This window comes from Trichomonas vaginalis, chromosome VI, assembly GCF_026262505.1.
Source record: "Trichomonas vaginalis G3 chromosome VI, whole genome shotgun sequence".
NCBI lineage: Eukaryota > Parabasalia > Trichomonadida > Trichomonadidae > Trichomonas > Trichomonas vaginalis.
In genome coordinates, this window is record NC_067208.1 from 13,089,074 (window position 1) to 13,110,218 (window position 21,145).

The following is a 21,145-nucleotide window of genomic DNA, read 5'->3' on the forward strand; positions in this document are numbered from 1 at the left end:
TGACGAATTTCTGTTTACAACATTATGACTTTGCTTCTAAATTCTACGAACCATCTAGTAACAGTTTCTCTGACTTTCAAGTTTGGTTCACAACAAATGGTGTGCAACATATTATTCCATTGTACTATGACTTTTATCTCGAATTGTCTTTCATATATAACTACGGAAAAGTGCTGAAAAAGTATTGAATGTGAAGATATTAGAAAATAACATTTTTTCTAATATCGTAGAAAACTCATGAAAACAATTTATTTTTGACACTTTCACAAAAAACATAAAAAAGTGAGTTAAAATGAGATGTTTACTGAACTGGTTGGATGTCGCCTTCACAGGTTATGTAGAATGGTTGACCCGAGAAGTGAAGGAGACCCTTGAGAATTTGGTTCATTCTTGGGAAAGGGTTCTCTCTGTTTGGAAGTAGTATCCAAGGACGCTTGGCAAAGAACTTTATAATGGCTTCCTTCTTTGCTTGCTTTATGTCGTCGTAGGCTGTCCCGTCTGGTATTTGAATTGGAATTCCAGTCGAAGTCTCGAGATTCAAGGCAGCCCTTCCCGTTATCCAACCGTTAACAAGCTTGCCTTTTACATTCTGCCTGAGGAAGTCTTTAACAAGCTCGTTAATTTCAATTAGGTAAATTGCCTCGTCGGTAGGTTCGACCTCGACCATTGCTACTGTCAGAAAAAGTACTGCTACTGTCAGTAAAAGTACTGCTACTGTCAGAAAAAGTACTGCTACTGTCAGAAAAAGTACTGCTACTGTCAGTAAAAGTACTGCTACTGTCAGAAAAAGTACTGCTACTGTCAGTAAAAGTACTGCTAGTAGCAGAGATTTTTATCGTTGTGGTCCGACGGTTAAGCCACAAACGAATGTCCGACGTCCCACCAACCGAGTTCATTCCCAAACCAGAGGAACCTAAAGAACCACAACAGTCTCCTCAGCAACCTCAGTTCCAGCAAGTACCTCCGAATTACTACCAATTTCCACCTCAAGGTTACTACCCACCACAAGGCTTCCCGAACTACCCTCCTCAGCCTATGCCTTACTGCCCCAACCCTTGGATGTTCCAGCAAGCTCCACCCCAGCAATTCCAATCTCAGTCCAAGAGAGACCAAGACTTCGAAGAAGGTCTGAACCGCTTACGCAAAGAGTATGCTACAGCTCCAATTGAGAGAAAGTTGTTCCCGGACCAAAAAATATAATTTAGGTGAAGAGGTGAGATTTCACCTCTTTTTTCACCTGTTTTTTCACCCTCTTGAATTTTCATGAATTTTATATATTAATGTTTTCGTTAAGCCACTTTGTGCCGTCAGTCAGTCAGTTTAGGAAAGACTTTAGAAAGTTGTTGGAAAATAAGTCCTGGGAAGAGTATTATAAGGCATTTTGTGAAGAAATAGCAACCGCCGGAATTCAGACGGTTGCTTTTTATACAAAATTCATGCAGGAAATTCTTGAGTTTTGGTTGAAAGAATATGGTGGAGCCAAAAGTGGCTCGACCTCAAAACAAGCATTTTATGAGCTTACTAAGGGCGTTATGAATGAATTCAAAGGTATTTACATACATCCTGACCTCGTTCATTTTGTTGCTGAATTCAGCAAAAATATAATTTAGGTGAAGAGGTGAGATTTCACCTGTTTTTTCACCTTTTTTTTCACCCTCTTGAATTTTCATGAATTTCCTTAAGATAGAAAAAATAAAGTTAGTTTTATTTTTATTTATTTTTTTATTTTGTATAAAAGAACAGAAATGTCAACAATCGGCACAACAACAATTCAAACAACTACAGCACCAAACTCGTTAGTCATGAATCCAACATCTATGTTAGTAGAAATGAAAAGCTTCATTCCTTCTTCATATACTTTCGAAACAGAAATCCAGAAGATAAAGCAGGAACTTTTAACAAGTAATTTAGACTGTAGTGCGAAAGATGAAACAAATGAAGAATATCTTTATGAAATGCAGGACATTATTGACCATTTACCCAAATTGCCTGAAATCCAACAACAAAAGCTCACTATTCCTGAATTCGATGAAATTGAAGTCAAAGCAACTGACTCAGTAGAAATAAAGAAGTTCATACGAAAGGTAAATTATGAATTCCTTGGTTTTCATTGCAACCATAAAGTTATGGACAAAGATTGCGACATGGTATATAAGAACATCTCTGACATATATAAATCTGGGGAGTTTAAGACATACGACAACTTTGTTTCATTAGCTGCAAAATGTGTATGGCAGATAAGAGATAAAGATAGAAGAGGTAAGGTATGGAATGAACAGATAAAACCAACTGCTTCAGATTTAAAGAAAACCATTGACGCCTTGGTTGTTTTAGCAGGTAAGGTTTCAGAATATAACGCAAAAATGAACCCGCAATGTTCTAAATGTAAAGCGGCAATGAGGAGATATAACTACTCCGTCAAAGAGATAGAAAGAATGAGAAACGACTATGCAGATTTAAAGAAAGAAGCAGAGAAGCCGGTAGAAGATAAAATGAACATGTTAGAATTTCTGAACAAAAACTATCCAACTGCTGACGATTTCCTTCTATCTGATGTCAAGAAGAAGTATAAAGAAACCTTCGGCATTGTTAAAACATTCGATGTACTAAAAGAAGAAATAGAAGCTACAAAACTGTTTAGGATTTCAAATATACATCGTACAATTCATGTAAAACGCTTATAAAATAACTGGGGTGAAAAATTAGGTGAAAAAAGAGGTGAAATCTCACCTCTTCACCTAAAATATATTTTTATTGAATTCAGCAACAAAATTCTGAGTAAAATAGCATATGGCTTGTGTCAAACCGTTGGGTTTTCAAAAAATTCCAAAAATAACGTTTACCATGTGAAACGTTTATAAAATAACTGGGGTAGAAATGAGGTGAAAAAGAGGTGAAATCTCACCTCTTCACCTAAACATTATTTTTATTGAATTCAGCAACAAAAATCATGAATTTCCTTAAGATAGAAAAATAAAGTTAGTTTTATTTTTATTTATTTATTTATTTTGTATGTAAAGACAGATATGTCAAACATTGAGTTTGAAACAGTTAGAAAGATAGACAATGACACCAAAGTGGTTAGAATAGGTGATTTAAACGTAAGATACTCAAAGAAATACAACAAATATTCTTTGTCAGACATTATAACACCATCTGGAAAGAAAACAAAGGACTGGGTTAGAATTGCTTCTACTCAGAAAATTTTGACAAGAAATCCTGAGCTTATGATATCGGTAAAATTCTATGGAACTACAGCATATCTCATCGACAAAAGTCTTATACCAATAGTTTTGTTATGGTTAGACCCCAGTTGTTGGATATAACTTCATAACATATGGTTCATTCGATACGGAACGTTGCAGTGAAGGCTTACTTTACATCGTTCAGAAACCGAAGGACTTCAATACAAAGAGATATAAGATAGGAAGAACATATAATATAACTCAAAGATATGACAGTACAGTCAATAGAGTCAAGGTTGTGTTTGTTAATGATATGAGAGCTGCAGAAACAGAACTACTTGAAAAGTTTGAGAAAATGTATGGTGCTCCCATAAAAGGTAAAGAAACGTTTGAAGTAGATGAGATAGATAAAGCTATAAAATTATTTGACGAAGTTGCTGAAAAATACATGTAAAGCGTTTATTTTTGGTCTTTTGTGAAAGTCAGAAAATAACGCTAATTTTTTTCTAACAATTTTTTTTATTTTGTATGTAAAGACAGATATGTCAACAACAGAGAACACAACAACAGTTATAGTCCATGAAGCTATAAATGAAGAATACGAGTACATACAGTTTAACAAACAGTTACGTCTCATTCGTTCGGTCAAAGACGATATGTACCAAATGCAAAGTATTTTGACAGCATGTTATGCTCCAGATACTAAGCTTCCTAAAGACTGGTTTAGGAACCAAAGCACACAAGAACTTTTGAGCGAAGCACAGCGAGACATACTTTTTTCTGAAAACAGTGAAGAACAGCGAGTAGTTAAAAAACCCCAGTCGCCAAAACTCTATGAAAATCGTGAAAAATTGCCAAACGGTTTGAGAGGATATTATGTACATAGACTTCTTGTAAATGCTGTTGCAATGTGGGCTTCGCCTCGTTATGCTTGGTATATTACAGACTTCTTGACGAAATTCATAGACAAGAACGTGAAGAGATGGAAAACAAGCTTGAAGCAAAAGACAAAAGCATATAGAAAAGAATACCACGTTCGGTACCAAAAGGAAAGGAAAAGAACTATAAGTATATGATTTATACTGAAGAGATGGAAAATGAAAAAGATAAAGATATGGTTATGTTGCATTTAGTCAGAAGAAACAACAAAAGCTTTTACGACCTTGCTAAGATTTACAAATCTGACAGAAATTGGTTCTATCGCGAAAACTTACCGATTTCAATGACACCGAATGAAGATGTTAAACAGATAGTTCAAGATACGTTACCTCAAACACACTATGATATGAAAGGTTGTACAATACTTACATTCAAAGAAGACTTACCGCTACTGAAGGAAAAGATAACAGAGTATTTCGATAACTTCAAACAAGCAGAGTAAATGAACTCTTTATTTTTATTGACTTTTTACAATTTGAACTTTGTTTGCGTAGATATGAATTCTGAAAGAAGTATGAGGGTCTTGTATGACTTTGTACTTCTCCCATAGTTCATGTCTGTCAAACTTACCTGCCATGGACTCTTTCATAAGTTCCATGAAATCGTCTTCGGACAATCCGGGGAAAAGTATTATGTCAGTAAGTATTCTTTTAACATCCTTACTTAAACTCTTGGCTGTCTGTACACATATTACGACTGAGATGTTAAAGTGTCTGAGCTTCTTAAGAATTCGACACATGTCTTGTTCTCTGTTCTTTAACAAAGGATGAGAAGCAAAGTCATCTAAGATAAGAAGACATCTGTGAGGGTAAGTCTTCCAATCGTAAGATTGCAATTTCTTCGAAATGTATTCTATCTCTTTCTGTTTGTTTCTGAAGTGTTTCTTCTCTAATATTCTCTGCATTTCCTCATTTGGGTCTTTAAACTTAGAATTTATATACTCATTTATAGCATTATACTTCAAAACTCTTCTTTGGTACTTCTTTATCCAATCTAACAACTCAGTATCCTTTATACATACTAACTTAGACTTCTTTATAATATCTTTGAACGAATTGACGGTTTGGTCAAATTGACCAGAAGTCGAACAAATAAACAACTAACTCATAGAATGGGTTCTTCTCATCTAGTTCTTGTTGTTGTGCAGCCATTTAAGATAAGTGAAAGTCTTACCCGACCCAGGTGGTGCAATTAGACCTGTTATACCATTCTGAGCAAATAAGAACTTGTCATGTATAGGCTTTATCTGAGCATTTTCTAAGTTCCTCTTGTTCTTGTTTAAAACATTCTCAAATTTTTGTCAATGTCAGCAAACTTTTTTTCTAACATATTTTTAGAAAAATTAAAATTTTTATCTTTTAGAAAATGTCTAGCGATTTCGCTATCTATATTCGAGACAAGCTTTTCGACAGCAAAACATCTGTCGACCATAAAATCTTACATAGTGTAAACAAGAAAGGGGAATTTGTTCTAAAGTTCTGTTTCTGGGAATATGACAAGAACCATAAAAACATTAAGCAGAGCAGTCTTAAAATTTGTCAATGACAGACTTGTTGACAGAGATGACACCGATTGGAAAGATGAAGTCCAACAAAAGTTTCTTAGAATGCAAAGAAGACACATGCGCTGTTCTTGAAGATGAAATAGAAACAGAATAGATGAGCTATTAAAGGACAAAGAACTTTTACATAAATATGGTTGCGCCAAATTTGACATAACTCCACCAGAAAAGAAGAAGAAAGAAAAGAAAGAGAAAAAGTAGAAGAGAAGAAAGAACCTGAACCAGTTCCAGAGAAAAAGAAATTTGACATGTAAAAATAAAATTTTATTTTTAGAACATTTCTGGGTCAATGTCAATGTTCTCTTCCTCTTTAGGAGTAAACACTGGCTTAGACTCTAAAATCTTTTTACCCAATTTACCTTGAACTTCTACAACTTTAGACTCATAATATTCATAGTCGTCTGTCTTCTTTGGTTCATAAGGTATAACAAGTTTGTATGCTTTGCCTTCTTTAAGGTTTGAGAACCTTCTGTCAAAACTTTCTTTGACTGTTAACAAACCTTCTATGTCTAAGTCTTCAAATTTCGCACCATTTTTAGTCACAATAGCAAACTTAACTGGTTCGATGTTCCAAACTTTGCTGAATGAAGACTTTTCAAAATGGTAGAAGTAAACATTCAAATATGTGAATGGGTCTAGTTCTTCTTTAAGTCCTGACATGTACTTGTTTACTGAGATGAATTTCGTCATCTTTTCTATCGGATAAAAAAATATTTTTTTAAAATTTACTCAGAAAAAATTTTCTTTGTATATACACCATTCTGAACATCTAAAAGACTTTTGACATTTGCCAAGAATGTTCGTTTAGAAGCTGCCATATAACCATATTCTTGACAATATTGTTTATACGAATCGTACAATGACCTTTCATCTAATGACACAAAGTCAGTTTCATCTATGAACAGTTCATATACACTCTTGTTTGCTTCTAACAATGTTTGTCTCTCTTCTGTATGTGGAATTTGTCTTGGATTGAACTTAGAAATATCTAATGTCATGAAATATGAGAACAAGTGGTTGTAAAAGTCAGATGTCAACGTTTCTGCTAAGTCGTCAAAATATTCTGTATCTTGCATATGAGTATCTGACGTTCTGACAACTACATATCTTCTGTCAGAACTTTCTAACTTCATCGGAACAGCATTGTTTGAAACCATAATGAAGTTTGCAACATTTTCACAAACTCTTTGGTCTTTATACTTTCTTTCAACAACTCCAACTTTGTCTGTTATAAGACTCTTCAAAGCATCTGAGTTCAAAACTTTTGTTGTATCTATACTTTGAAGTTCATTGCAAACTATAAGTTTCATATTCTCTATTGAGGAGTTAAACTTGCCACAGATGTTTTCTAAGTTTGTCATATTCGGATTCGAATAACCTTCTAAGAGTTTTGCACAAAATATCTGTAAAGAAAGTATTCTTACCAGTTCCTTGTTTTCCAATTATAATGAGAGCAGTTTCATTTTTAGCACTTGGATGTTGTAAGATGTTTGCAAACCAACATAAGATATACTCATAAACCTTTTCGTTTCCATTGCATATAATTTCTTTGACATGGTCTAACCAAGCTTCTATAATATTTTCTTTCCATTCTACTTGTTCATATTTATATCCAGTGAAGATAGAATAGAAGTTTGGAGAAGGTGTATAAAACTTTATACCACGAACTGAAAAATCTTCAAGTTTTGACAATAAGATATCCCAAGCATCTAACATCTTCATTCCAACTTGTACAAATTTTATTTTCTTAAGTTTCTGTCTACATTCTTGTTCAGACACTATTGTTGCTCTTGGTTTGTTAAAGACAACATCCCATTCTTTATGACATAACATTCTGGGGCAGAGTCAACATAAATGACTAAACGTTTCAAATTCTCGACTGCTTTGTTATAGTCTCTAAATGGACACATATTTCTGAATGCTTGGAAGTCATAAAAATCTGAAACATCTATTCTGTACATTTTTATAAAAATAAAAAATATTATTTTTTTATTCTTGACTTTGTTGTTCCATTTGTTGCATTTGTTGTTCTTGAGCTATTTGTTGTTGAAGTTGTTCTTGTAATACAATACTTTCACCAGTTGCATCTTCCAATTCGAAACTTTCTGCCGTCATTGACAAATACATAGGACATAAAAGTTTTACAGGAACAAAGTTTGCGTCAACTAATGTCAACGTTATACTTGCCAAAGTGTTTGAGTTCACTAAGGTTGAAAATTCTGCATTCGAATGAACAATAGGCAAACCAGCAGAGAAAGTATTGTTTATACGCATAAGTATCTTTTGGTCATAATAGTTTCTGTCGACATTCGAATAACACTTTGAACCTAAGTTTGAAACAATATATAAGATTGGTGTGCTTAATGTCAATGGAATAGACATTCCTTGTATGACACCTTTTCTGTTATAGGAAACTTTGGTAGTAAAAACCAGATATAAGTTTTGTATTATAGCTCATATCATTAATAGTAAACTCAGTCGGACATCCAAACATAATGAAACCTGCTCTAGTTGCAGCACATGTTACACCTGTACTTAAAGTATTAAATAAGTCCAACAAAACTGTTGGTGGTATATCTGAGTAAGTATCTTCAAAGGAGTATTTTTTACCATTCACAACAATAAAGTCTTCTGGTGTCAAAAGAGCAAAACAGGCTTTAGTCGTCATTGTGTTTAAGGTTAGTTTACAATATCGTCCTTGAGGACTTTGTAAGTTTGTTGTTATAGAATTATATGACTCAGGGTTTTAGTCGTAATAGTATAAACCATTATGTCTTCTGCCATTTACTTAGCAAATAAACTTTAATGAAATGTTGTGGTCGTCAAATATTTTTATAACGTCTGGGAAACTATATTTTAAGTTCAACGTTTCACCTCCTTTCATAACGTATATTTGTCAATGACATTATATGAAACACCACAGCAACTAATGTCGGGTTCTATTTCTTTGATGTTTTATCGTCTGCCTCTGTCAAAAGTTTCAATAGTTCTTTCAAAATTTCATGAGGTGCAATGACATATGAGTTCACTTTTACAGGGTTGTGTTCGACCAAGTTTAACATTATACTTAAAGCTTGGACAAATCTTTTCCTGAGTTTGAAGTTTGTCTTTCAAGTTGTTGGTAGTCGTTTCGAATATCTGCAACAGAACTTAAGTCTCTGCTAACTTCAGGATATGTTTGGTTCTTTTACAGGAACAATTGTTATACCATCTTCGTCTTCGTATGGTTTCCCCACTTCAAACATCTCTGTCTTTGACATTGACAACAAACTTTGACTGTTTGTTTGAGTTGGTGAATTTAACTTCACATCTGCCACCGCCATTAAACCTTTTTGAAACACATACGCTTCTATTTTTCGGAAATGACATTTTATTAGAATAAAAAGATGGACGTATTCGGATATCTTATTGAATTGAAGCAGAACAAAGTTTATACTCACAAACAATACAAATACATTGACAGAATAGTTCTTTACACAAAACAATGGAAAATGTTAATAGAATAGCAATATTTGCTGAACCTAAAATATTTTCATAAAGCAAAGAAAGTTGGTATAACTGAAATGGTGAAAGTTCTTGAAGCAGACAAAAATATAACTTCAAAACTGACCGATATTACTAAGGAAAGTTTATAATACAATATTATGTCAAAACTGGCGTACTGTCAATATTTGACGGAGAGAAGTCAGTTCAAGAACAAATTACTGACCTGCTGCCAAAATCTGCTCGATGGAAGCTGTCGTTATGCCAATCTGAGGAGCCCCAGCAGGTTTCATCGAACGAATCTTCAAAGAGCATCTTCCGTGAAAAGTGCTATTGGTTTTGTAAACTTCTTTGCTCTCAATTCATCTGGACCGTCTCCTGTCACCAGTATATTGTATTTGAACTGTACCAGTTGAAATACCACCCATAAAGTCTTCTGAGTCAGCAAATGGAATGCCAAGCCAAAAGTTTGAACGGTCTCCATTGTATATTGAGTTTTTTTGACCTCCTGTATGAGTCCATACTTTCACATATGGCATAATAGAACTTTGCATTTCAGGGTTAATGGTTGTTGTGAAGTTGTTGTTAAAGTTCATAGCATCTAATGTCAAGTTGTATGACCTCATATCCTCAACTGTAGAATATTCTTCTCTTGGATAATATTTGCCATCTATGTTTATATGATATTTAATACCGGGTTGTAGAAACAAGAATAGTCATTTATATGTTCGTCTGAACAGTACAAACATAGTATCTGCATGTTTCATTGCAGTTGTTAAAGCAATATCTGTTCTTGCACCTGGGTCAGCACTTTGGTTTCCAACTTCACCTGCAAAAGTCTTTGACAGATATTGGTGTATAGGGAAATAAGTGGAACTGCAATATATTTGGCAGCTAAAGCATTTGAAATATCTGGGTCAACATATAACGGCAAGTCTGCTTTCTATTCTCGCATTCAAACTGTCGCATGTGAACTTAACTGGGTCCCAAGCATCTCCAGCAGCATTGAATAATAGTTTACTTCAGTGTTGAGGTTTGAGAAACCAAAGTCTAAGTCAACCTTGCCTTTGCAAAAGTCACAGAACTTGGCTTCCACCAGTTCAGCTACAGTATGCTGAATGGGTCTTGTGTTGGTGCAATGACTAAGTTATTTTTGCTTGGAGTAAGTTCGATAGAAATTTTTCCTGCCCAGTTTGGCAAGTATCTTAAAACCTGAAGATGAGGAAAGATGACAAAGGAACTCTAAGTTTCAGTTTTACTTTGGTACTGCTGCTGCAGTTTGTCCAGAAAGGTTAACATAAACTCCTGGAACGTTAGGGTCAAGTCTTCTTATTTTCTCAATAGTTGCATACTGGTCTGTTTGTTCTCTAGCTTGTGGTTGTACTGAGTTTCTCAAAGCGAACCATTCATAGTTTGCCCATGTTACTGTTTGAACTAAGTCAGAGTTAGAATATATCTTATATCCCATGAAAACTTCTGGAGCATATTGGTATCCGACATAGAAAATTCCATTGCAACCTTTCTTGTCAGACAACTTGGCAGAAGGTTTTATTTCAATGTCTTGTCCACGTATAAGAATGAGTTGTCAATAGAAATAATATGAAACCTGTCGCAAGCAATATCTACTGTTGTTGAAGAACCTTCTCCAAACTCACCTACGTTTCCATAAGAAACAGCAGTTGTATATTCGTAAGTTCCAGGAACTATTTCTGACCTTCTAATGGCATTGTCGCATTCGTTATACCATTCGGAAACATTTCCATTCATAGCATCCAAAACTGTTGGCGTTATATTCTGAGCGGCGTACATTCATATGGGTAAAAATATAGAATAGTTGGATTTATATGTCATAATAGAACCCACGTGGACCAAGCTTTACTTTCTTCTGACTGAGTTTTTAACTCTTCTTTTTCCTTCATTGCCACTACTTTCACTAGATGAAGTTACTTCTTCACTACTTTCACTTTGTTCTACTCTTCTCTTCTTCTTTGGTGTCGCTTTGGTAACTTGCCCTCTGCTTCAAGTTGTTGCATCTTTGCCTCATGTTCATCTAGTATGTTGTAAATTTCCCATGTCCTTTTTGCCTTTGGGCTCTGGTCGCCATCTCAGGTAACCTATATCCTAGAAAGAGTTTGTCATAGTTTGTATTTGAGTCTTCGCGTATTGTTTGCATGACTCTTTCCTGAGTTTCCGGTTCAAGCTCTTCAAACAGAGCTTGTCCATATGGAATAAGCTCGTTTCCAAATATATGTTTTTGTAGCCATTCTGGTTTTCTTTCCATGTTACCAATAATATCTTTTGTGAATGGGAAAGCTTTTACCCAACGTTTCAGTCTTACGTCATTTATTTCTGTAGTTGGTTTTATTTTGTCAAGGAACATGTTTTTCAATACTAACATTTCATTTGGTACTGTCCATTGAGTTTTCTTAAATATTCATCCCTTCTCAGTTCATTGTCTGCAAAGTAAGTTTTTATGACATTTTGCAAACTTTCGTTTGCAAGGTCATGTACAATAGGTTCTCTTCCTTCTCTCTCCCTAACTTTCTTTCTAAACTCTTCACCAAATATACCATCTCTATGGTTCTGTGTAGTTCTTTGAGATAAATGTTCTAGAACGTCAGGTGTTATATTTCCATCAGCCATGTTCATTTCATACTGGTCCAAAATATCTGCATGTTTCATATCTTTCAATGGCATTAAAGCCGCGCTGAAAATACCAGCTATATCTGGTTCACCATTCACTTCCATTGCGTCTACAACTTCTTGGAATTGAGGTTGTAAGTTTATGAACCACCTATCCGGATTAGCTTTATGACCCCATCTCATTGTAGTTCCATAGTCTGCAGAAACAAAAGTAGGTTTGTTTCCATATTGGTTAGGTTCTGAATGAACTTTAAACAATGTTTCATTTCTATATGTTTTGTTGAAATTTAACCTTTTATTTTCACCGAGTTCAGCCAAAGATTGAACGTTATATGGTCGTAAGTAAAAAGGGTTATTGTATTTGCGTACATTATCTTTCAGTACTTCCATTCTATGCTGAATATTTTCATCTGATGTTGGAGTCTTTTGTATGTCGGCGAACATTTTTCGATATTCTTCTACTATGTCAGCCGAATTTTTCTTAGACTCTTGGAAAGATTCCATATTCTCCACATACACTTGTTGAGGGTCAAGATTTTTCGGCTGTTCCAAATCTTCATCTAGTTCTGTGAAGTTAGTTTCCAAAGGAGGGACTTGTTCGTTTCCTTCAGGCTCTTCTAGCTGTTGTTGCTGAACTATTTCTTCCATGTCTGTTGTATCTGAACTTCTTCCTGTTGAGTTTCTTGTACCTCATCTGCTGGCATTTCATATATTCCGAGACCGTTTTTAACAAGTTCCCTATCTAAGTCATCCGGACTCATAAACCTTTCTTCTTTCGTTCCGTCTCTATTTTTTACGCGTTTCATGAAGAGAGTTGAATTATCATTTAGCTCTGACACCAAATATCTCGGAGTAAATTCATTCATGTCATTTGGATGATATGCTATTAAATCATATCCCTTAGCGAGCTTGTATTTTCCAGGTTTGAGATTATATCCCATTTGGTGCTGAACCATAAAGCTAAATAGGTTCGGGTCAGTATTTCCTTCCTTGAACTTTCTAATAGCTTCTTTATATCTGTCACTAAAGTCAAGAGTATCTGGGTAACCATAATCTTCCTTAAGCATTTTTAAGAATTCTTGGTTTCCTTGTTCTCTACTTCTTTTATGTCCTTGCTCTGTTTGTGGTTGTTGTTGTGCAGGGTTTTGAACTGTTGGTTGCTGTGCTGGTTGTGGAGGTGGTTGTTGTGCAGGGTTTTGAACTGTTGGTTGTTGTGCTGGATTTTGAACTGTTGGTTGTTGTGCAGGGTTTTGAACTGTTGGTTGTTGTGTTGGTTGTTGTTGTTGTGCTGGATTTTGAACTGTTGGTTGTTGTGTTGGTTTTGGTGCATGCCTGTGTCTGTGTCCATGTGACGATGTAAATGTTTTAGGTAGTCCTGGTGCAGGTGCTTCTCTTGGAGGGTTTGGTGGTATATAAGTTCCACCAGCTGGCACATATGTTCCATCTGCAGCATAATGTCCTACCTGACTTTTCGTTTTAAGAAAGCATTTACTAGGTCTGTTTTGGTCTGTTGTAACTCTTTTTCTTGACTTTCCACAACAGTTGCTCTAACGGCGTCATAGGCACTTTGAACTGCCTGTCTCGTTGCTGCATCTGTTATTTTCGTCATATTTTGTGCTACTTCTCTTAACTCTTTGTCGAAACCTTCAGACTTCAGTTTCTTTCCAGATGAGAAGTCGTTCACTAGTTTCACCTTACTATGAAGAGCTTCGAAGGCATTCTTAAAGTCAGCATTCATTAAAGCTTCATTTGAACTGTCTTCATCCGCTTGTATTTTTGTCCTTATTGACCCTATAAGTTGGGCTGCTTTGGCGTTGGCTTGGGCATCTAACCAGTCATTATTAGCTTTTATATATTCTGCGCTTTTCATTGCCTTTGCATGGCTGCGTCGTTTTTTACTTTCTTGTGCTAAGTTTTCATACTGTACGGTTTGGTTCTGCAACTGTAAAAGTTTTTCTGCCTTTACATTTGCTTCAACTTCTTTTTTATACTCATCGCTATCCATATATGTCTTCAGGGCTTTTGTTTTATCTCTTCATCTTTCAGTACTTTATATTGAGTAGTATGGTTTTTCAAATTTATAACATCTTGTTCCATTTTTGCTACTTCTGCTGCTTTTTCTGACACTTTTTTCGCATATTCCTCTGTACTTAGTTCTTTCAGTTGTTCTTCTTTCTTCTTTTTCTCTACGTTTAACTCATTGAGTTTCTTTGTGTGTCTGTCATATTCTAGTTTCTTTTCGTTTTCACTTATTTGTTTCTGTATGTCTATGTTTGACTTTTTGACATCTGTTATTTGATTTTTGAGTGAACTCAAATTCATTTGACTTTGAGGGTTATAAGCTGTTCCGTCTGCAGCTCCACCATAGCCTGCCATTTTCGCTAAAAGTGCCGCTCTTAAACCTCCACTCTGTGCACCAAGAACTCGGTTTAAAAGCATAGGGTTGCTTGACATTTGTTGCAACATAGTGGGGTCATTCAGCATTTGTTGTTGCAACTGTTGTTGTGGTGTCAGTTTTACTATTGGATGTTTCAATGCTCCCTTCCTCTTACGTATATTCTTACGTAGCTTACGTGGCATTTTAAGTGAAGTAAAAAACGGTTTTTGACGGATGTTTATATGACACTTTTTGTTCATCACAAAAAACTACTCGGTCAAAGTGTTGTCAGTTTTGTAAAATAACCGTCCTATCTTGTTTTAAAAGGGGGAAAAGGCTTCTCAAAGTATACTTCCTTGGAACGCCTGTAACTTTTCCTGTAGCGACGATAGACCCTTACTTGTCCGGACAAAGTTATACTATTTTGAGTGCTCTACAAAAAAGTCAACGGCTGGTCGGCTGGGGTTCGGTCCTCCTCTTGGGTCTTGGGAAAAATTTCTTATGGGCTAGAGGGCGCAACGCGCCTGGAAGCCCCACTACCTTTTTTTTATATTATAACACTTTTAATAATTCATGCTGGATGCATGAGCTTGTGGAGTAATTTATTTGATTTTTACTTATATTCAGATTAATTTTTCGTATCATACAGCATTTTAAAAAGGTACATTCACTAGGCGATAACAGTAAAATGGGATGAAAATAGGATAAATAGCATCCCTATATAGTGCCTAACAATATTTATACGGGCCAAAAAAAATTTGGCTAGAGATTTGGCGAGTTATAAAACTTAGAAAATTGAGAGGGATTTTTATTTTTGAATTTTTTTTGGAAAGTTAAAATTGCGATTAAAAATCGATTTCCAGGAGAACTAAGCATTTCATCATATATTTAAATCGATAAAAATATTAAATAATAGTTGAATAGTATAATAACGTGAAATTATGGCTGAATCTACAGAAAAAATGAACATATTTGACATTTTTGAAAATTCATACGTTAGATGGTGACAGACTCATAAACTATACTTTAGCTAAGATTGATATATGGTTTCAACAACACATGGTTAAAATCGTAAAAATATTTTAGATTTCAAAAAGATATATATGGTAATATAATGGAACAAAGTCAACAAATAGCATGTTAAATATGTTATAATTAACTTTTTATTAGATCCAATAGTAGATATCGAATGGTTTCCAGCTTTATGGTTAAATATTTTCTTTTCGAGCTTCTCTTTAACTGTTGTATTAAGGTTGTAAATTTTTGATGCTAGAAACTATGGAATCTTCTTTGCTGCTGCATTTTTCTTGAGAGTTCTTGCAATTTCGAATAGATCTGCGCATTGTATGAAATTGAGGCTTTAAAATATCTTGAAAACAGAATAGGACTGCTTTTCCAAAGGAATGCTTACTTGTAAATCAGAGAGTTTCAAAATTGAGAGCAAGATTATCATCATAACTTTCGATTTTGCTGCGAAAAAGGAAGACAAGTAATTAACAAATCATTTACTGTTGTTCATCAAAAGAAGAAAACTTTGATAACAACTAATGATGATAAAATCAAGCTATCTTTTAATATTTTAAATTGATAAGACATTCAAAATATTTGAATGGTTTAAAATATTTTCTTTTAATTTCTATAAGATATTATCATGATTATATAATAAAATTTAAATTTTTATTCAAAAAGGCAATATTTCAAACTTTTAATTTCAAAAATCTTAATTCTGCAATAAGTGTATTTAATTGTAGCAAATTTAATGATCCTTCGTCGTGCTTAGCAATTTGGAACTCATAAATTAATGATTCTTCAAGTAAAATTCTGCATTATTTCAAAAGTCAATAATTCTCTAGTAACTTTTCTTCAAACCCTAACCATTATATTATATGTATAATGGAGAATAATTGCAAAGAAAGATAGCCGAATTTACTGGGTAGTTCTTGTGATGCGAAATAATTGCAAATTAACACCTAGTTTTAACAGCATCAATCTCTTTTTGCTCTCATTTAAATGCATTCACACACTTTAATTTTGAAATATAAGAGTTTTGGAAATTATCAAATTTATCTGCTCAAATACTATAGATCTTCATAAGTGTTAATAGAATCATTAGCCTTACATATAGTGTTTAATATAATGATGCACATTATACTGGGATTCATTCCTTATTCATCTAATTATTATAAGATTTACAACCCCACGAAAATTTAAAATTTTGTCAAAAATAGTGAATGTACCTTTCATTTTAATCACTAAAAATATAAATACAATCTGAATATGAATCTTTGCAGATGAAACCGCTTGCATATTCATATATTTTTGTTCAAATCACAGCTCATCTTCAGATTGTTTTGGCAAACTCATCACTATAAACACCAACCAATAAAGTATTCTGAAACACTATTAACTTATCATCGCTTCATAATTTTTACCTTTCAATTGAAATATGCTATAATCTACTGGTTATATCACGATCACATTAGTACCATTGCTATATTAGCCTAAATGGAGCTATAACATATACATTTTTCATCTTTATGTGAAAATTATAGCACCAATTAAAGATTTTATCATAATTTTCTAAAGAGAATATGAGATTCTAATCTTAAAACCCATAAATATAGCATGTCTTATTATTTGAAAAATATATAACTAAAATTACAAAGATTTATATTAATAAAATTAAATTAAACCTTCCAAGACAAAACATTGTCACCATTTCCTCTTACAAAGATGAATGCAGGCTTGACATGCGAAATCAGCTTCAAAACTTTTTTATAAAGTTTTGAAGTCATTTGTCGTGAGGGAACAAAGAGAGTGCATATAATAAGTGCAGCATCACTACTTTGCATATTGATCAAATCGGAAAAGACCAAAAATATTTTATGCTTTTGATCATATTGCATATTTTTCGTTAATCCATTCCAATAAGATCTTGTTTTGAATGAAGGCGGATATTTCTTCTCATTGAGTTCAACAGTTATAATTTCTGCTTCTATTCTAAATCTATCAAGTAGATGACGACTTCTTTCTTCAGCTTTTGCATATGTATCGCCGTTATTTGAATATACAATTGTAATAAGTCTAAGGCGTTTGTTAAGGCTTTTGGATACTATATATGAGACTAGCAATGTTAAACCACCATCATCAAATAGCCAATAAACATCGATATATTCACTATCTCGAATAATATAGTATGGTCTTGTTGCCATAATTAGATTGAAATGCGCTTCAAGGACTTCATTCGTCATGAAATAAATTTCATCACTTGATCGAACATCCATGTCAATGAAAATTGTATTTGGTCTGAATGCACCAAGTCCACTCAGAAGCATCAGCTTGTAAAGTGCGTCAACAGGACCTTTTGCGATCGTAATATCATAGAATATTTGATGTTTGTCTGCATAAAATTGTTGCAAATTGTTTCTCCTATCAATTGCATATTTAAGTCCTTTGTCTTCTGAAAGTACCTGATTTACAATACAGAATCCATCATTTCCTATGAGAAGTTTAATAAATCCAAGTGCACACCACTCAAATTTTTCATCCTCTTTTACAACTGTTAGCAAATTTATTCTGAATAATTTTGGATTATTTTTAATTCTCTGAGTTTTCAGGCAATGCGTATATGCTCTATAAAATGCTTGTGCTTGTAAAACTGATCCCCAATTCTTATCAGAGCCTTTGTATATGCTATAGAATAACAAAGATAAAAATATTACCCAATTAATAATTGAGCTTTGCCAGCTAATCATGAATTGCAAAAATAGTGTTAAGAATAAACCTAATAAACTTATATATGGATGCCAGAACTTAGTCTTCGGTCTCCAACCTGGAATATGAGAATTACTTGCTACAAACACTGAAGAATTAATTACAAATGACATGGTTAAGAACAAGATTGTATTTATATTAGCTGCAAAATCTAAGTTTCCAATACCAACAAAGATAGCTGTAATTATCAAAGGAATCCATAAATCGTAGTTGAATTCAAGCTTTGGAATTAATTCGTCTTTTGCTAAATTAGTTAATAATGATTTTTCATAGCCAACATTTGCAACAGATCGATGAACACAGAAAACAACAATTGTTATGAATCCAATCCATTTGCTTACATTAAATTGTATGATAGGAGATACAATTCCAGATTTCAAGAAATCTCTATCACCTACAAATCCTAAAACTATAATTGTTATATGCCAAACTAACATTGATAGTAAATAAGCACTCCACAAACCTTTCTTGATCATCTTTGGAGGTTTTTCAAGTCTATGAGCATTTGCAAAACATCCTGTTAATGCGGTAAATCCTGGCATAGTTGCATAAATATGACCCATAAATTTATGAAGGGTCATAGTGCTAAGACTATTGTTCTTAAAGTTTGCTATGCTTGCTCCATTGAATCCTTCAATAGAGCCTGGTTTCTTTACGAAACAACCGATTAAGAAACACAGAAAACCAATCAAATGAGATGTAGCCGTGATACGCAGAGAATAAACAACGAATCTACATAAAAATACAGCAGCAATTAGAATAATGAATCCTATAACTCTTATATCATTTCTTTGGGTCTTTGTGAAATATTTTGGCTCATACATGTCAACAATTGTTTCAGCCAAACCGATAATTGCAGCACCTGCACTTAAACAAGTTGACATATCAAGGAATATTGTGAAACATCGGCCAAGTTCGGGACCAATAGTTCTAGAAATAACATAGTGTATACCACCACCTGTTATCTCTCCATTTGTCGCCATTGCCGTCAGAGATGAAATTAAAATTACAGAAATAATACTAGAAACCCATATAATAGCTAAGGAATATACAACACCACAGTCTCCAACAAGTTTTCCAGCACGATTCCAATATGTCATACCCATCAAGAAGACAATAATAGGCAAAAATACACCAAGAAAAGTTGACATTTTTTGGACTACTGGGGTGGAGAGTTCTTGCTTGGAAACGATCGGCTTCTTAGTTACTTCACGGATATCAGAAATTTGTGGTCTAGATACATTTTTTCGATAGAAGATTGTAGCAGGTCCAAAATCATGCGGATCTAAAAAGGTGGGAGGAGGTGTTGATGTGCTCACACTAACCTCTGAAACTTCTTGGTCCTTTGATTCTTCTTCTTCTGGCAAAAGTTCATCAAGATATTGTTCTTCCAATGACATAAATGATTTTTTCAATGGCATCAATCATCAAATTATTATCTAAAATGTATTCCCATATTACTATTTTAAGAGTTATTGAGCCCCATAAAATTCCGATGAAAATTTAGTTTGACGATAATTTATCTCATCAAATATCTTTTAGATTCTAATCATATAAAGTAAAAAATATCATTTGCTTGATTGAGGTTTTACTATTATCGTTTATTGACAAGCAGTCCAGCATTTCGAAGTGATTTATGAAATTAATTCATATATTTTGAACATGATATCTCATATGATAAAGAATAAAATTAACTGCTTAGAATCGAATTTTGAACATGATTTATTATTGAAATTATTTGATCATTGAATTTTCGGCGATTTAATTGGATCAATCCACAGTACCATATAACCAAAATTGATATATGATATTAGTTTAAAAATGATTAAAAATTACAACCGAAAATGGTCAAAAGTAAGTCACGAAAATATGAAATTTAGATAGCTAATTTGATTTAATTAAAGACGGCGAAAAAAGTGCAGCAAGTTTGTATTATAAAGTACTCACAAAATCTAGATTGAGAGGCGGTCAATGACTTTTGAGGGGAAATTAACGCATGGAATTTAATATTATTTAGGTTGATATTCTTGCTTATTATTTCAGAAAAAAATCTTAAAAATTTCAATATGAAAATTGAAAGCAATTCAAAAAAATTGCTAACATGTAAATTTTAATATCCTATGCATAATTTCATATTTTGAACATTTTTTATTTTTGTTTAAAACTTAAAATTTTGCGAATTTAATATAATTTATAAAATATAATACGTATATATATTTAAAATACACTAAATTTAATTGTTAATTGACGTTTTTGGGAATGAATTTTATCAAAACATGCCTGAATCCGAAAATTTGAAAGAACGAATTACACAATCATATATGTAGAATTCAAAATACAAACTTAAAGATTGTATACGTTTAAAATTATTCAGATTGTGTTTGATTTCCACTCATTCTGTTTCTTTTGAACTCTAACACTAACATTTCATGATGATTACATGATCCATTTATACATGGTTGAATTGTTCCAGATTCTACCAGAAAATCAATCCAAATTTCTCAATGCATTCATGTTGATTGGACAAAATTTAAAATTTATCAGCCTGTTTCCAGAGAAACTCATATATTCCCTAATGAAATGTAATTTTTGCTACATTTATTTCAATCAAATTTCAAAAAATTGACTGCAGAGCTTGAAAAGGTGATGAATCATGTTGTTATTAGATGTACATATTAGATTTACTATTTCCAAAAAAATGCTCAAATTTGAATAGTTTTTAGAAAATTTGGAATTACACTCCTTACATTATATATAATTAAATGTTTAAATTTTATTTATTTTTCCCTTTTAATTTTATAACGTGCTCTATCAAAACTAACCTCTCAATTGAAGGCCACAAAATCTAAGTAGTGAGGGTACACAAATTTTGTATGGAGTACGGTTCAATTTTTGAGAGCCTCACTACTTAGATTTTGTGACTACCTTATATAGCGCGTTCTATCGGCGCGCAGCTTCGTTGCGCGCCGATATAAGCTGATAATTGTTCAATTTTTGAAACTATTATTTAATAATAACTATCTTGTCATTAAAAAAAAAAAGGTAATGGGGCTTCCAGGGGCTACGCCCCTTCTAGCCCCTAAGAAATTTTTGAGAGTCGTCACTTTTCTGTCACTTTTCAGGAAAAAACATTTTTATTATATATATAAAATGAATTTTACAAAACCACCGTTACCCTTCTTT

At 33.4% G+C, this 21,145-nt stretch overlaps 7 protein-coding genes and 5 pseudogenes across 12 annotated transcripts, besides 3 other annotated features; 5 read left to right on the plus strand and 7 right to left on the minus strand.

The window, feature by feature from the left end:
* Window positions 1-22: part of a mobile genetic element that runs on past the window's edge.
* An 845-nt stretch (window positions 23-867) lies between these two features.
* TVAGG3_0856790 (uncharacterized protein) lies at window positions 868-1,200 on the plus strand (the record flags this gene model as incomplete). Its single annotated transcript, XM_051249549.1, has 1 exon — window positions 868-1,200. One exon carries the CDS (start codon window positions 868-870, stop codon window positions 1,198-1,200), a length of 333 nt encoding a protein of 110 aa, XP_051085024.1.
* Window positions 1,201-1,745: 545 nt separating this feature from the next.
* Window positions 1,746-2,684, plus strand: TVAGG3_0856810 (organellar and viral DNA polymerase type B; the record flags this gene model as incomplete). The annotated part of the gene is made up of 1 exon (XM_051249550.1): window positions 1,746-2,684. One exon carries the CDS (start codon window positions 1,746-1,748, stop codon window positions 2,682-2,684), a length of 939 nt encoding a protein of 312 aa, XP_051085025.1.
* Window positions 1,746-12,051: a mobile genetic element.
* Window positions 3,228-3,639, plus strand: TVAGG3_0856820 (annotated as a pseudogene). Its single transcript has one exon. A coding segment is annotated over exon 1 (412 nt).
* On the plus strand, window positions 3,728-4,139 carry TVAGG3_0856830 (KilA, N-terminal/APSES-type HTH, DNA-binding family; the record flags this gene model as incomplete). The annotated part of the gene is made up of 1 exon (XM_051249551.1): window positions 3,728-4,139. A coding segment is annotated over one exon (412 nt), but the record flags the coding sequence as incomplete, so codon positions are not given.
* TVAGG3_0856840 lies at window positions 4,582-5,453 on the minus strand (annotated as a pseudogene). Its single transcript has one exon. A coding segment is annotated over exon 1 (872 nt).
* On the plus strand, window positions 5,490-5,939 carry TVAGG3_0856850 (annotated as a pseudogene). The gene has a single exon. A coding segment is annotated over exon 1 (450 nt).
* TVAGG3_0856860 (protein of unknown function, DUF4108 family) lies at window positions 6,045-6,375 on the minus strand (the record flags this gene model as incomplete). The annotated part of the gene is made up of 1 exon (XM_051249552.1): window positions 6,045-6,375. A coding segment is annotated over one exon (331 nt), but the record flags the coding sequence as incomplete, so codon positions are not given.
* TVAGG3_0856870 (uncharacterized protein) lies at window positions 6,411-7,046 on the minus strand (the record flags this gene model as incomplete). The annotated part of the gene is made up of 1 exon (XM_051249553.1): window positions 6,411-7,046. One exon carries the CDS (start codon window positions 7,044-7,046, stop codon window positions 6,411-6,413), a length of 636 nt encoding a protein of 211 aa, XP_051085028.1.
* On the minus strand, window positions 7,675-7,774 carry TVAGG3_0856880 (annotated as a pseudogene). Its single transcript has one exon. A coding segment is annotated over exon 1 (100 nt).
* A 144-nt stretch (window positions 12,052-12,195) lies between the features above and the next one.
* TVAGG3_0856890 lies at window positions 12,196-13,816 on the minus strand (annotated as a pseudogene). The gene has a single exon. A coding segment is annotated over exon 1 (1,621 nt).
* Window positions 13,817-13,843: 27 nt separating this feature from the next.
* On the minus strand, window positions 13,844-14,391 carry TVAGG3_0856900 (protein of unknown function, DUF4106 family; the record flags this gene model as incomplete). Its single annotated transcript, XM_051249554.1, has 1 exon — window positions 13,844-14,391. A coding segment is annotated over one exon (548 nt), but the record flags the coding sequence as incomplete, so codon positions are not given.
* A 454-nt stretch (window positions 14,392-14,845) lies between these two features.
* Window positions 14,846-16,429: a mobile genetic element.
* Window positions 16,430-16,875: 446 nt separating this feature from the next.
* TVAGG3_0856920 lies at window positions 16,876-19,362 on the minus strand (the record flags this gene model as incomplete). Its single annotated transcript, XM_001299605.1, has 1 exon — window positions 16,876-19,362. One exon carries the CDS (start codon window positions 19,360-19,362, stop codon window positions 16,876-16,878), a length of 2,487 nt encoding a protein of 828 aa, XP_001299606.1.
* Window positions 19,363-21,145: the final 1,783 nt, after the last annotated feature.